The following is a 17,288-nucleotide window of genomic DNA, read 5'->3' on the forward strand; positions in this document are numbered from 1 at the left end:
CAGCTCCAATGAGATCTTCTTCACCAAAGACGCCTGGTGTGCAGGAGATGTGCTGTTGATGCTTCCTCCTGTTTGCCCAAAAGCATTCTCTTTGGTACCAGAAGGTATTTTTTGACTGAACAGCAAGACACAATGGACAAGAAGCATTGTGCTGACGGAAACACACAGATTGCACACATCATGATGGTATGCCCACAGATATTTCAAGTGACAGCGAGGGAAGATCTGGAAGGGAATTTTTTACATCATCTATACAGCATACTCTGGCAATGAAATACTGGACGTGGTCCTTGGGGCAGGAGGCCCTTGATACCCTGAGGCACTTCTTAAGAGCACGAATATCTATTTCACTAGAGTCAATGCCTAGACCTGAACATTCCTAATACTGAACAGTTTCCTGCACACACAACTTGCAAGGTCTGAACGTATTTTAGGAACTATCTAAGCACCAAATGATGTTGGAATTTAGGCCCAGATTTACAAGAGTCTGGCGCATAACACTGATCCACCAGATTATTTTCACTCCTCCACCGCCTCCTAACGACACCATGGAAGTTCCATATTTACAATATGGCACATCATGGTGCATGTTAGGCCAATAGTTTTGCTGCACTAGCATAAAAAATGTTGACGCTAGTGCAGCAAAGTGCAAGGAGGGCCATTGACTTCAATGAGTGCGTCCTTTTAAAGCCTGCTTTGAGCAGGGATTAAAAATGATGCCAAAAATGGAGCAATGAAATCTTGTAGAACACACCCCCTGCATACATTATGCCTGGGGAAGGCATAATGTAGCACAAAGGGTCGCAAAGTGGCACAATACATGCATTGAGCCACTTTGTAAATGTGGCACGGCGATTATTGCCTTGTTGAGCCACATAAGTGTAACAAAAAATGATGCTAATGTGGCACAAGGTGGTGCTAGGGCCTTGTAAATCTGGTCCTTAGTATTTAAGTAATTAAAAAGAGTTACGCACTAAACAGGTGTGAAACTGCGATAGCCTGATTGGTGGGTCTGAATCCTCTTGTTTTTTTATTTTTTGGTGGGATGACTGAAAACGTTTACTACTAATTGTGTGAAGTGAGCTTTACTCAGGTCAGTGGATCCAACTTTATTCTGTGGATTCTAACTTCAGTCCAGGCACTTGGATATACATCTCAAGAAACAGGGACTGCAGAGGAGATCTAGAATTAGATTTGTTCATTTCACTAAGTGTCTAGGGCTCTCTAGGTTGGGGGTGTAAAAGCTGTAATGTTAGGAGTCTGGCTAGGACAAGATGGTGAAGAAAGATTTAATTGGAAGGCAGTGATTCTAGGGGTACTGTTATTTCCCAATCTATATCACAATGTATATGACTAAGAACAAAGCAGTAGTCAGGTCAACCATTAAATGACAGCAAAAATGTGAATCAAGACCAGGTTCTCGATGCAAGAAAGAGTCACACACTGCACAATTATACCCACACTGCAGGGATCCAGCAATTATAGTTTACCTGGGATGATATAAGGTCCATTTTCTCCTCTGCTGTCCGTTTCTTCAGCATCAAAGTGAGCTACAAAATGGTCAGCTGCATCAATATGGACATCATTAAATCCTGCAGACAAGATCAATGCTTTAATTTTTTCAAAAGTTATCCGTTTTAGAAATCTTTTAAAATCAGATATGTTTTATCGGAATTTGTTTCCTGCACTGGTACCGCACTAATGGTCAGAGTAATGGTCGTCTGTACCAGTGTGGACATAATTAAATCCTGAGGACAAGATCAACACTTTTATATTTTCGAAGGATATTAGTTTTAGCTACTGAGAGAGCGTAGTTTAAATATTACATACATTAGATGTGAAATGCTTATACTTAACAATGCTGCATTAATAATCATAAAATATTATTCGCTTGGATGTATTCTAAACGTACTTATAAGTGTGAAGTTATCATTGTACACATATATATATTAATGTCGATTATAAGAAATAATTGCTTGCATTATGATTAATTGAATATGTTAACACCTACGAAGATTGCATTTATATTAAAACTCATAGGCCTTAAATCAGCGTGAGCTGAAAACTTAGCTGTGTAGCTCTCATATTAAAGCATATTTTTCTGTTTTCCAGTGTGCTGATTCGCAAAAGGCCATGACCCAGCATGTGTTCTTTTCTTTGTCTTATGTTGCAAGTTAGGTTTCTTCTCATCCGCATGTTAGCCGCTTTAGTATAAGTTTTATACGTTTTTGCAACAATATTTGAAACACTCAAGGACAGTCAACCATGGAAAAGAGAACTTTGACCTGAAGAACGTGCCAAAGGATGAAGTAACCCCGGATGTGCCACCTACGAAAACGTCAATTATGAAGACCAATCAAAGTGTTATAAATTATAGTGGGGTGACAATTGAATGACCTAATGTATAATTTGATAGGTTAAAGATAGTGGGGTATAGCGATAATCCAATAGAATTCTGGGGGAAGGTATTGCGAAAAAGGGATAAAAACTAATGACACAGAAGACTCGAGAGAACTAGGTAGGGAATGATATTGATTGCATCCAGAAACTCTGTCACTCTGTTTGGTGATTTGAGACTTAAATAAACCATCCTCATCCATAGACTGCCCCTTAAACTTTTCCTCCTTATGAGGGAAGTGTCCCCTGTCCCTTAGACGAAATAGATTGACGGCGATCTAACTGATGTCCTGAAGACGAAGACTGATCCTGTATGCTAACTCATTCCGAGGAGGGTAATTATGACAGTTGCTATCTTAATTTGTCTATCTGCTTTTCCTTTCTAAGTACCAACTGCTGTATTTTTGGATAGAGACCCTAGTTAGATGTTTTCTAAATTAGTGTTCTAAATTGTTTTGCATGAAGTTTAACATGCTGATGCTAATTAGTGGTTAGATTAGGCGTTCACTCTGACTGACGCAACAGACGTGACTGACTTTGTGCTATGCTGAACTAAGACGTATATGATGTTCTATGCATTCTGATCCGTGTATATCTTAGATTGGTGCTTCTATGTTTGTGATCTTTGCATTGTCGAAATCTTGTCACAATTGCCATATTGTGACTATGCTCTTTTGCTTCTTGGTTTTGAGATTGATACTCTTATTGATAGATTGTAATCAATAGGGAATAAAATTCATAAAACTTCAATAAAGGTGTGGTTATTCGCGACTGAAAGGTCATGGTTGTGCCGACAGTTTAATCAACGTCTAAAGTAAAGTATATTGTGGTGGTATATGTTGATAATATCATTGATATATTGTTTGACATATTGATCAGTTATCTCGTTCTACGGTGTCTCACCACTGGGTCAAAAGATTCATCGGCCTAAAACGAGTCCTAATGTTATAAATTGACATAAAGGGACGCGTTAACAGTTCTGGTAGCAGAGCGACGGTTTGGCCCTTGGGGGCCCTAGGACGGAGATTCATTGTTTAATTCGTTTTTCTGTGATAATGCAATTCAGAGGTACGATGGGTTTCTAAGTTCACCATGGCTTTCCTGGGATCTCGGAGCCTGCCTAAATGAGTTGGGAATGTTTTCGGCACCATAGTGTATGTGGTTAGGGTCCTTGCGCTTGCCTAAACTTACGCATTTTGCAGGTGATTGTGAAAATTTGTGTGTATTTAGGCCAAATTAAGTGTTGTTTAGTAGGAGTAGGTGTACTCCACAGTATGAGAGTAGGGAAGTCGGCGTACTTCATGTGAATGTAGCGCTTGGTGCTCAAAAAAATTATCCACGTGGTTGGTTGTTGTGTACGGACCTGTCAAGGTCTAAGACTCCAGAGTATGAAGACAAATGTGGTTTATGTTGTAATCTGTGCGGTTTAATAGGTCAATCGGGCGTGGTTGACAAGTCGAGTTTGAGCTATAATGTGTGTAGGAAACCTTCGATGGAGATTTGACAAATCCTAAAGTGCACTAGAAGGAGTCATTGACAAGTCGAGAGTAGAATTTGCGGGTCGAATTCTGCTTGCGTATGCGGGAACGGATAAGGAGAGAGTAGCGGCTGAGGCTTCAAGTGAAATCTCTGTAAAGTTCTGAAGCAAATGTGTTACCCTTCCTGTAGTAAACCGACAGATTTGTGTTGTCATTTTAAGGTGCTCGCAATAATTTGCATTAGTTTGTGTGAGTTGTAGGGGTCCAGTGAGGAGCGGACAAGCCGCAAGACTTTGTCAGCTGCAGTGAGTGTGAGTGTGACGTCAGTGGTGCCGCTCCTGAGATAGGTCAGATGTCGAGAGGGGTCGCCCACGGATTGGCTGCTTAATACAAAATAAGAGAATCACAAAAATGAATTTTGTCAAAGCATTCAAGAGCGCTCTAAAGTGAGATGTATATATTGTTGCAACCGATGGGGAACCTACACCACCTGAGGGTACTCCAGCTTATACAGTTATGGAAGAGAAGGGTTTTGCGCCTTGTTTATGGATGAAACAGTGGTGCAAATTAACAGAGAAAGAGGGGCGTCTAGCATTCCCAGAACATGGGACGTTTAACCCAAAGGTACTAGAAAATTTGAGGTGGATGTTAAGTATGCAGAAACCACCTCCGAGACCGGCACAATATGAGGCTTTGGCGATTTGGGACTTGATGGCTCTTAAACATAGACAAGAAAGGTTTCAGAGAAGATTGAGGAGGGCAGAAAAATCCTATGCAGAGGCTAGATGGGATAATGAGAGCAAAATGTGGAGACGGGGAATTGTAGTCGGGTTGAAGTTATTCCCAGCGATAACACAGGGAGAAGAAACGCAGGGAAAGAAAGCCTCTTGTAAAACCGACAAAGACTCAGGCAAATCTAAAGAAAATAAAAGATCCTGGGAAGAGGAAGATGATTCAGACGATGAGGAATTTATGGATAGACTGTTACATGATCGTCCGCCACCATATGCGGTGAGCGACAGTGCTCCAAGTACTAGCTTGGATCCTGGGAACCAGACACAGGAAAAGGGAGTTACTGATACGGTACAGACTAGCGATACAGCTTTGATACAGAATGGTGTCAGTGTACCCACTGCACCAGACATGCCGATATAGTTGCAGCCTCCACCACAGATAAAGAGAATCTACCCTGATGTTCCAGTGCTTGAGACTACTACGAATTTGATAGTGCCGCCAAACCCGATATATACGAAGCCAAAACGAATACAGATTGAATCAACTCCGAAATTAATGTCTGAACCACAGCCACAGTTGATACCAGGGTATAACCCTGTAGCGGGACCACCATTAGTAATTGTTCCGGGTACATTGGAACAGACCTATGGTGGTGAGGCTCCAAAAGGTTTGGGTCCAGGTCAGACACCTGCCGCTATATCGTTACCCATTACTGTTGGTCCCCCAGTGCCATTGTATCCACAAGGTAAAGCAGGGGTGTGTGACCAGGGAGTGATGACTCAGGAGGCGATAAGAGGAGGGTCTATGGGAACTCCACAGATAATGGCCCCTGGAGAACAAGTAAATGAACCACCAAGACCCTTAATGGACCTCAGTCCAGTGGGGGCACCTCTCAAAGCAATGCGTCAGGCAGGGTTGGGAGTTCTAACTCCACAAACCATGAGTACGAATACCTCACATTCTCCAATGATACATGCGGGGAACATTTCACTGCAGGGTTTTACAGTTCAACAGTTAAATGAATGGTTAGAAAAAACTTATACTTCACAGAAGACTGCAGTGGCTACAGTTGAAACTGAGAAAGAAAAAACAGATGAATACCTGAACTTTGTACGACTAGGGGCAGAAGCTGCCGAGTTAGTAGAAGGGACAATGGGAGTAAATTGATTGGAATCATACACAGAGGCAGAATTGGGATACTTGTGTCCTAAGATTACCAAGGAAGTAGGCAAAGTACATCAGAGACTAGCAAACTTAGCAGACAAATACAATATCAATATCGGAAACACTAAGCATTTGAAAAGGAGTTACAGATTAGATTTTGACTCAAAAGATTTTGAACATATGAGATCTGCAGGCATGAAGGCACATCTGAGAGAACTGTTGCAGAGTGCACAAATTTGGGGTGCATTGGAGAAATGGGAAGGCCGATGGGCAAAGAAAAGAGATAAGGGAAAGGGTGATAGCCCAGGGCCTAATCAAGCTAAAACCTCGCCTGATTTGGAATCGGTAAAAATATTACCTATGAGAGAGACAGCTGGTGGTGTTTTAGTACATGTGCCATGGACTAGAGGAGATATTCTATCCTTTACTAATGATTATCCCAGATTGAGAGAGAAACCGATCGAGTGGTATCAACAAACGGACAGGTTTGTGAAACTTGCAAAGTGTCTCTGGGAGGACTTGAATACTTTGTTTGAGATCATGATCATGAGCCTGATTTGTGGCTCGAGTGCAAGAGAGGGGTAGATTGGCCGACGAAGGAGCCGGCGAGAGATAAGGTGACTGGAGCACCTTCAGAAGAGGTGATGAAGTATTATCATAAGGTGATTGAGTTTTTGAAACAAAAGGTGTCGCCGAAGGTAACCGACTGGCAGAAAATCGACCGGACCTCTCAAGAGGTTAAGGAGTCAATACATGCTTATTATGAGAGATTGTTGAAAGCATTTAAGCATTACAGTGGTACTGAGACTATCGAACCGAAGGACATAAACCACCTTGTGTTTAGATTCGTCGAAGGATTGAGACCAGAGGTTAGCCAAATGATTAAGAATCATTTGATTTGTTGGCAAGCTAAACCGATTGATGAGGTGTTGCAGTATACAAAGTACTGTAGTGATGAGATTGAGTTAAAGCAGAAAAAGTTGAAGGAAAAGGTGATGGTGATGCAGATAAGGGCTGCACAGGCTGGAATACAGGGAAATGGAGTTCAACAGATGATACAGCAGCAACCGCAAATGAATGGTGTGTTTCAGTCCCAACCGAGGGGCCGAGGTCGAGGGTTTGTGAGACACGGATCAGACATGAATAACGTTGTTATTCAAAATGATGTTCAATGAGCGAAAAGGATGTCACCATGTCACGCGTGCGGGGGCGTGGGGCACTGGAAACAGGAGTGTCCGAATATGGTGCAGGATGGTGCAGTTCAGCAGAGCACTAATGTTGGTACCTTACAAAATTCACGAGGCCCAAAAATAAGACATCAAAACCCGAATTTTCAGAATAATCTGGTACAAATGCAAGGGGTACAGCCCATGCAGCAAATGCAAATGCCACGTTTTCAGTCAATACAAATGCAACCAGTACAACAGCAGATTCCTATGGTGCCTAGACAGCAAATGCAATTGCCAATGGCTCCGATGGGACAGCAACAGGTGATGCTTCCTCAGCAGGTCACAGGCCAAGTAACAAATCACAACAATACTGTACAACAATTCCCATTACGAGGTGAAAATGGTATGAATGAGGATTGGTCAGATGACAGTTCAGACAGTGAAGAGTGCAGACTTGCAGCATCCTTAGAGGTGGATCAGAGAGGCCCATATGTAGAGGGAAAGGTGATGGGCTATAAGGTTTCATTCTTGGTTGACACAGGAGCCACACGCTCCACAGTTCGAAGTGCAGAAATTCCAAGATTGCCTCTCTCAGGGCATACAAATCGATACCTGACTAACCCGATTACAGATCCAGTGGAAGTTGAAATTGGTAACTTTCAAGGGTTACATAGATTTGTTGTATGTGATTCAAGTCCGGTATCCCTACTGGGAAGGGACTTACTGTGCAAGACAAAATGTTCAATTACCTGTTCTAATGACGGAATTGAAGTACAGACAAATAGTGACGATGAGGGAGATGAAAGTCAATTTTTGGAGGAAGAAACAGGGACAAATGAAGATTACCCTTTGATTACTCTATTCCCAAAGCATACTTTGATTGATCTACCTGTTGAATTGCAAGGAACAGTAACAGAGAAAGTGTGGGATTTGACCGGGAAAGAAGTAGGATTAATAAAGGGAGTAGAACCAGTCAAAGTTCAGATAAAACCGAATGCAGTGTTCCCACAAGTGCCACAATATCACATGACCCAAGACGTTCTTATCGAGGTGTCACAAATAATTGCAGACTTTCTCAGACAGGGAGTCCTGAAAGAGGTTTTGAGCAGTCTATGTAACTCTCCCATAATGGGTTTAAAGAAGCCCTTTGGAAAAGTTCGAATTGTGCAAGATTTGAGAAAAATAAATGAAATTGTGATAAAATGTTGCCCTGTGGTACCTAACCCAGCAGTAATAATGTTCCAGGTTCCCTGTGATGCTGAATGGTTTACTGTAGTAGACCTATCACAAGCCTTCTTTTCAATACCTCTTCATGAGGACAGCCAATTTTTGTTCAGTTTCAAATTCCTGGACAAGGTGTACAGTTGGTGCAGAATTCCTCAAGGGTTTTCTGAATCACCATCTATCTTCAATCAGATATTGAAAAAGGATCTGGAACCTCTTGTGCTGCCTTTCAATTCAACTCTTGTGCAGTACATTGATGATTTGCTAATTGCATCCAAAACAAGAGACAGTTGCAAATACAATACCATTGCATTCCTAAATCATCTGGGAAAAAATGGACACAAGGTGTCACCCAGAAAGTTACAATATTGTCAGAAAGAAGTAAAATACTTGGGACATTGATTGAGAAAGGGTCCAGAAGAATATCAAAAGAAAGGATAACAGCTGTTTTGCAAATGAATCCCCCAACAACAAAAAGAGATGTCAGGATGTTTTGGGGAATGGTGGGCTACTGTCGCCAGTGGATACCCAACCTCTCAATCATTTCGAAGCCATTGATAAAACTGACAGGTAAAGAAATCAAGGATGAGCATATACTATAACCCTATCAAAAGAAGAACTTGAGTCATTTTTGGAGTTAAGAGAATGTATATGCAGGGCACCAGCATTAGGAATGCCAAACTACGAGAAACCTTTTCTGTTGTTTTGTCATGAACGTGATGCTTGTTCTTTGTCTGTCTTAACACAGGTCCACGGAGATGCAAATCGCCCTGTAGCATATTTTTCAGCTACCTTGGACCCTGTCGCAGCAGCCTTACCGGGTTGTTTGCGTGCAGTTGCAGCAGTGGGTCAGAGCCTTTTACAATGTGAAGGCATAGTCATGAGATACCCTCTGACAGTAATGGTTCCACATTCAGTTGAAATTCTGTTTACTTGAACTAAAACTCAGCATATGACAAATGCACGTCTCACTAGGTATGAGAAGATCATACTGGGGTCACCAAATGTCACTCTTAGAAGATGCACTGTACTGAACCCAGCAACTTTGCTTCCAAATGAAAATACTGAAATTAAAGATGGCGAAGAATTTGAACATGATTGTCTTGAGGTGACTGAGCTGTGCACCAAGCCTCGTCCAGATATTCAGGACACTCAATTGAAAGAAAATGACTGCATTATGTTTGTTAATGGGTCATGTCTAAGAGATTCTACAGGAACACTGAGAGCTGGTTATGGGGTATGTACCATAACTGGTATCGTTGAAGCCTCCAGGCTTGCAAAGGTGTTTTCTGCGCAAGTGGCAGAATTGATTGCTCTTACAAAAGCATGCCACGCAGCTGTAAATTTAAAAGTCACTATCTATACTGACAGCAGATACGGATTCGGAATCGTACATGATTTTGGCCAGCTTTGGTCGCAGAGAGGTTTTATGACCTCCTCTGGTTCTCCTGTGAAAAATGGTGAACAAATAAGAGATTTGTTGCATGCAATTCAGTTACCTCTTGAAATTGCCGTGATGAAGTGCAGTGCTCACATCAGATCACAAGACTTCGTGTCCATGGGAAACGGTTATGCAGATCAAGTCGCAAGATTTTGTGCACTGAACTGTATATCGTTCAAGGAACAATGGGAATTTTTGCCTCAATCTGAGAATGATACATGTTTAAACCTAGCATTACGGGTGGTTGACACTTTAGATGAACTAAAAATATTACAAGGTCGTGCGAGCAAGGAAGAAAAACGCTCTTGGCAAAGAATGCAATGTGTACAAAGAGCTGATGATTTATGGGTTTCAGAGGAAGGAAAATTGGTATTGCCAAACAGCCTTCTGTCCCAGTTTGCCCGGCTCTATCATGGGCAGGCACATTTGGGAAGAGATGCCATGATCAGGTCCTTTAAAATTGATTGGTTTAATCCAAAATTCAGACATGCCGCAGAAATTCACTTGCCACAGGTGCGTCATCTGTCAACAGATGAATGCCGGAAAAGGAACTGTGGTAACTTTGAGCCACATTGGGAGAGCTGGAGGTCCGTTCAACAAAATGCAAATGGATTTTATCGAAATGCCTGTTTGTGGAGAATTGAGGTACGTGTTGGTGATTGTATGTGTTTTCAGTCATTGGATTGAGGCATATCCTACACGTAGAAATGACAGACTTACAGTTGCAAAACTACTACTTAGGGAACTGATACCCAGATTCGGGTTTCCGGTTTCTATAGAATCAGATAGGGGTAGGCATTTCGACAATGAGGTGATTAAACTCCTGTGTGCCGCACTCAACATTGAACAAAAGCTGCATTGTAGCTATCGCCCTGAAGCATCAGGATTAGTAGAGCAGATGAATGGTACTTTGAAATCAAGGATGGCAAAAATGTGCGCAGCAACTAATATGAAGTGGCCAGATGCCTTACCACTAGTGCTGATGTCAATGAGAAACACCCCAGACAAGAAAACTGGATTGTCCCCCCATGAAATCCTCATGGGCAGAGCTATGAGATTACCAGCAGTACCTGCAAATGCACTAGTGAATATTACAGATGATATGGTGTTGGATTACTGCAAAGGTTTGGCTGACGTGATTCGCTCTTTTTCTCACCAGGTGGAAGCTAACACGTTGCCGCCGATTGGCGATCCAGGCCACTCCCTACAAGCCGGTGATTGGGTGGTTGTTAAGAAGCATGTGAGAAAATCGTGTCTAGAACCACGTTGGAAAGGGCCATATCAAGTAATATTGATGACTACTACCGCTGTAAAGTGTGCCGGGGTTCCCAACTGGATACATGCCAGTCACAAGAAAAGGGTAACGTGTCCTGTTGAAGAGGAACTTGAAGTTTCCGGCACAGCAACTTTAGAGGGAGAGGTCTCAGAGTCAGAGAACAGTCAAGAAGGAACTGAGACTACCGGAGGGCCCACTGAGAACAGCCTTGTCCCTCAAACAATCAATGAGTTCGAGAGGGGTGACAGAGTGCCTATCTCAGTAGAGACAGCAGGAGAACTAAGTCAAGGAGAGGTTCTCCCAGAAGTAGACGGATACGGGTTAGAGCCCAAACCCAACATAGAACCGGAAGAAGAAAGAGAAGGAGAAATTGTAGAGAGAAGTGAAAACGTGTCAGAAACTCCTGAACCAGTTGCAGGTCCGTCAAGAGAAAACACCATATCACAAGAGGAGGGTGCTTTCCAACGTCCTGAAGGAAAACGTTGAGAAAAGACACATAGAGGCGACAATTGGCCAGACAAGCAACTCCTTAAAATAAGGGAGGTATCAAATGACACAATAATAGAAGAGAGTGATACTTCTCAAGCAGATGATCTGAGTGAAGGAGAACAACAAGGTGAGCAAAGGTTAAAAAGAAAAAGAATCGCAAATAGAAGATATACAGGTCCTGAATGGGCATACGCTACAACCTCTGAATGGCAACAAAAATTCCTAGCATTCTGTTTTGATCGAGAAGTACCAGGCCAATATTACGGTACCTGAAAGAGTTCAAAGGAAAACTTGGCTAAATTTGAACTTTTGAAAACTGAAAAGAGAGAGACTCTAGAAATTACTGGAAGTGACACTAAAACCGGATTTGACTTTTGAAGAAACCTGATTATGACAAGCTGCTAACCTGATTTGACAAAAGAGGTCCTGGAGTGAGTGAAGACGCTGTAATATACACAGGAGTGAAGAAGAGAAAAAAAAAAAAAGAGTTTATCCTCAAGTTGATTGTTGATCTGCTATACTGATTCTATACAAACATGGCTTACAATAGAAATAATAGCAAGGGGAGTAAGGTGTGTGGTTGGTTAGGTCTTATAATAGGTGTTGTGTGTGCAGTGATAATAGAGGGAGTGATTGTGGGAATGCCATGGAGAGAGAAAGAGACTATTAACGCAACTTCAAAACCTGAAACTACTACACTAACAACATGGGAGAGATTTGAGCAGGATGCAAGACATATGCATGAAGGGACAAATGCAAAGGGAGAACTTTCTACTAATGTCTTCTATCGCTTACTAAATGAGTATGTGGAAACCATGGATGCGAAAGATTGTTATGTATGTACTAAAATTCCTTCTTCCGTGCAGGAGGGAGTTACCTATCATAGTCTCCCTCTTACTTATAGAATTAGTTGCAGCTTGCTACTAACAAGATTCTATAATCAAGAGCATGTGCAATACTTTTATTTGAATTTGGAAGTTGTGTTTTCTTTTGTGCCTGTGATTGAATTCTTGAATAAATTAGCTAAAGAGCACGATATAAAAATAGCTAGAGGATTCTTTGAGCCAACACTTACATTTGGAACTGCTTATGCACATCACAACAATTTGACTTGCTTACTGTCACCTGTAGAGAAAAGCTTTCTAGATCACACAGACGATAGACGCAAAGCATTGAAAGAAAGTCTAGAAAAAGGATTAGAGAAACGTACATATGCAAATGATTATGCTTACACTGCAATCAAGACGCAAGGCAAATTAGCTATAGATGCATTACACGTAGGTAGGCTTTGTGTATATAGGCCAAAATCTGATCAAGACAATTTTTTTGTGGGTACGAGTGAGTGTAGGCATGTGTTTTTGTTTCAGAGCAAATGGAACTTTATGCTGAATGGACAAGATCCAGCAATCCCTGGAATCTATTACATCTGTGGACTAAATGCTTATTACCGTCTTCCTAAGGGGTGGTATGGGACATGTTATTTGGGGATAGTATTCCCAAAGATATACCAGATTGATGACTTAAAACAAATACCTAAAACATCTGAATTACAACATCCTAGAAAAAAACGAGAATCAGTGGCGGCTGTCATTGGTGATATATTTGGAGCCATAATCCCATCAGTAGGGGTTATCTTAAATTCCATGAAAATTCAAAAGTTGTCTACTATAGTGGATAACATGTTGACAAATTTTACAGGGGCTATACTCCTAATGGATACTGAACTTGCTGCAGAAAGAGCTATGACTTTTCAAAATCGGCTTGCTTTAGACATTCTTTTAGCTAAAAGTGGAGGGGTCTGCAAGATGCTTAATGAGCGTCATTGTTGCTCATTTATCCCAGATAACAGTAAGGAAATTAGAAGCATGCTTACTAACCTTACTAGAGATAGTACAGATTTGAAAGATTTGAAAGAACTTGGTGTTTGGGAGAAATTTGGAAAGGGAATTGCCCGAGTTGGAAGCTGGTTTACCAACATTTGGAATGGGGTACTTGCAAAAATTCTGATGGGTTTACTAATTGTTTTGGTTTGTCTATTAGGATTATGGGGGGCATGTAAAATTAATGACAAAATAAAAAGAAATTGGACTAAAAGAACCAGAAGAAATGAAGAAAGTGAAAGAGAGAAAATGTTCAATGAGATATGGGAAAGCTCACATAAAGGGCAAGATGTTGAAATGCATATTATGTCAAGGTAAAAAATTAAATCAAAGAAAGATTTGTGTGATGACGAGCGTCATCAGAGGAGGGACTGAGAGAGCGTAGTTTAAATATTACATACATTAGATGTGAAATGCTTATACTTAACAATGCTGCATTAATAATCATAAAATATTATTCGCTTGGATGTATTCTAAACATACTTATAAGTGTGAAGTTATCATTGTACACATATATATATTAATGTCGATTATAAGAAATAATTGCTTGCATTATGATTAATTGAATATGTTAACACCTACGAAGATTGCATTTATATTAAAACTCATAGGCCTTAAATTAGCGTGAGCCAAAAACTTAGCTGTGTAGCTCTCATATTAAAGCATATTTTTCTGTTTTCGAGTGTGCTGATTCGCAAAAGGCCATGACCCAGCATGTGTTCTTTTCTTTGTCTTATGATGCAAGTTAGGTTTCTTCTCATCAGCATGTTAGCCGCTTTAGTATAAGTTTTATACGTTTTTGCAACAATATTTGAAACACTCAAGGACAGTCAACCATGGAAAAGAGAACTTTTGACCTGAAGAACGTGCCAAAGGATGAAGTAACCCCGGATGTGCCACCTACAAAAACTTCAATTATGAAGACCAATCAAAGTGTTATAAATTATCGTGGGTTGACAATTGAATTGCCTAATTTATAATTTGATAGGTTAAAGATAGTGGGGTATAGCGATTATCCAATAGAATTCTGGGGGAAGGTATTGCGAAAAAGGGATAAAAACTCATGACACAGAAGACTTGAGAGAACTAGGTAGGGAATGATATTGATTGCATCCAGAAACTCTGTCACTCTGTTTGTTGATTTGAGACTTAAATAAACCATCCTCATCCATAGACTGCCCCTTACACTTTTCCTCCTTATGAGGGAAGTGTCCCCTGTCCCTTAGACGAAATTGATTGACGGTGATCTAACTGATGTCCTGAAGACGAAGACTGATCCTGTATGCTGACTCATTCCGAGGAGGGTAATTATGACAATTTCTATCGTAATTTGTCTATCTGCTTTTCCTTTCTATGTACCAACTGCTGTATTTTTGGATAGAGACCCTAGTTAGATGTTTTCTAAATTAGTGTTCTAAATTGTTTTGCATGAAGTCCAACATGCTGATGCTAGTTAGTGGTTAGATTAGGCGTTCACTTTGACTGACGCAACAGACGTGACTGACTTTGTGCTATGCTGAACTAAGACGTATATGATGTTCTATGCATTCTGATCCGTGTATATCTTACATTGGTGCTTCTATGTTTGTGATCTTTGCATTGTCGAAATCTTGTCACAATTGCCATATCGTGACTATGCTCTTTTGCTTCTTGGTTTTGAGATTGATACTCTTATTGTTAGATTGTAATCAATAGGGAATAAAATTCATAAAACTTCAATAAAGGTGTGGTAATTCATGACTGAAAGGTCATGGTTGTGCCGACAGTTTAATCAATGTCTAAAGTAAAATATATTGTGGTGGTATATGTTGATAATATCATTGATATATTGTTTGACATATTGATCAGTTATCTCGTTCTACGGTGTCTCACCACTGGGTCAAAAGATTCATCAGCCTAAAACGTGTCCTAATGTGTATAAATTGACATAAAGGGACACGTTAACACTACTTTAGTAAATCAGGCTTGTTTTTATCTAAATTCCTTTTTTTTTGACTGGTGCAGAGTAATATCTGATTTGCCTCAGTAAACAGGGGAAGCAGTCACCTTTTTATTTTGTGATGAACATTATGAGAATTTTTCCCCTTCAAGTTTCCCATAGGGTATACGGAAGTGACAGTAATAGCTTATTGCTGAAAATAGCAGGTTGCTACTAAAAAGATGATCAACCAAAATGAAATGTTTTTCATGCACCAAAAACTGATGTGATGAGGATGGTATATCAAAGGTATGTATAAAATGTATTCCAATTAAAAGCAAATCAGTAGAATCCATACCAACTCTACAGTCCCGGACAACTAATTTCAACATAAAAACGGACCCACCTGCATTACTCGTTGCAGACTCAGGTTCTCGGTACACAATTATAGACAAAAATGTTTGTGAGCAAAAACTTTCGGGAGTCTTGGGAAGAAATTTTAAATTATCAGACATTACACCAGAGAGCTTCACAGGTGAACCTATTCCCATGAGAGGTTATAGGACATTATAATTTGAGTTCAAAGGGGGGAAAGAGACGTACTGGGCGGCTGGACCAGTTTAGGACGGAGTGGTTGGGGCCTGAGGCTGACAGCCATTACAGGAGAGGGAGTGTCATGGCTTCATTTAAAAACCGGCGGGAGCAATCGGTGAGGGACATGCTGACTAGATCCCAGCCGGCGAAAAGCGGCCCCACTGAAAGAGCAGCGGCTACAAGGGGCTGTGATGACCGAGAGGAGGTGGACAATGACGGTGAGACCACAGTCACTAAAGGCTTTCTCTCTTCCCTGTTTGATTCACTTCGGAGTGACCTGCAGGAGCTTCGGAGGGACATCTCCCAGGAGATGAAGGAACTGCGCACGGAGATCACGTCCCTAGGGGATAGAGTGGCGAGCTTAGAGGATGGTGAGATTTCTCGAGGGGAGGAGGTGGAACGCATCCAACAGGAGATAATACGTCTTCGCGATCGACAGGACCTTCTTCAGATCACGGTTGGAGATTTGGAGAACCGGTCACGGCGGCATAACATACGCATTAGAGGGGCTCCAACAGGAGCGGAGAAAGAGGATATTTGGGAGTTCGTCACGGAGTTGTTCCGCTCAGTCTTGGGTCCAGACGAATCAAGAGAGATTTTTGCTGGACCGCATCCATTGGGTGGGCTGCTCCGGGGAGCCTGGAGGCCGGCCGCCGGATATTTTAGCATGTGTTCACAAGTATGGATTAAAAGAAACCATCCTACAGAGAACCCGAAACCTGTTGCATGTACAGTTCCGGGAGCATAAGCTGCAGCTATTTCAGGATCTCTCGCTGCGGACATTGCAAAGGCGAAGAGACTTTAGACCTATAACAGAACATTTACGGGCTCATGCGATGTCCTATTCCTGGGGTCACCCCTTCCGTCTTATGTTCAGGTGGGAGGACCAGTGGCATCAGGTGAGATCGGTGCCGGAGGCAAGAAGGATACTGCAGCTGGAGGAGACTGGTGGAGAGCCCGGGACGGCTGTGGAGGGGGATGGCGACAGAAGGAGAGGAAGAGAAAGCAACGACGGCCTACCACAACAGAACAGGCACTGGAAAGACAATCGTTATTGAGCAGCCTGACCACCGGGACTAATAACTAGCTGATGGGTCGTTGGGAAATGCCACTGAGATTTGGGGTCGTGCGAGCTTTGAGGGGGGTCTTTGATCATTCTGGAGGGGCCCGGGCGGGGCTACGCTGAATCGCTGGAACGGTGGTGACGAATCCAGACGGATCTCATGGCCCAACGAGACTTTACCTCTTTAGACTTGTGTACTAGAGGACTTATTTGTTCTAAGCACCTGTTGTGCATTAAGGTTCAGTATGGGAGTGCTTCCACCGGAATTTCGATAGCGCCCATCCTTGCTTGCGCTCACTGTATGGAAGTCTGCTCCAATGGAGAACCTGGTGTGGGTCCGATGTTTGGTGTGCTTGCAGAAGAACGTAACTGGTCTGATATCATATGTCCTTTAAGTGTTTAAGCCTGAATGTCCGAGGACTTAATAGTCCAGCAAAGAGATTGGCGATTTTGTCAGGCC

General features: G+C 41.8%; 1 protein-coding gene across 6 annotated transcripts in view; it reads right to left on the reverse strand.

Moving 5' to 3' along the window:
* LOC138268245 (zinc finger protein 182-like) overlaps nt 1–17,288 on the reverse strand; it is a 673,880-nt gene that overhangs the window by 265,727 nt on the left and 390,865 nt on the right. For all 6 annotated transcript variants that reach the window (XM_069217720.1, XM_069217721.1, XM_069217724.1 and 3 more), the window contains exon 6: nt 1,491–1,592. In XM_069217720.1, coding sequence (XP_069073821.1) covers nt 1,491–1,592 — 102 coding nt within the window. The remainder of the gene's footprint in view (nt 1–1,490; nt 1,593–17,288) is intronic.

Source organism: Pleurodeles waltl, chromosome 12 (genome assembly GCF_031143425.1).
Source record: "Pleurodeles waltl isolate 20211129_DDA chromosome 12, aPleWal1.hap1.20221129, whole genome shotgun sequence".
NCBI lineage: Eukaryota > Metazoa > Chordata > Amphibia > Caudata > Salamandridae > Pleurodeles > Pleurodeles waltl.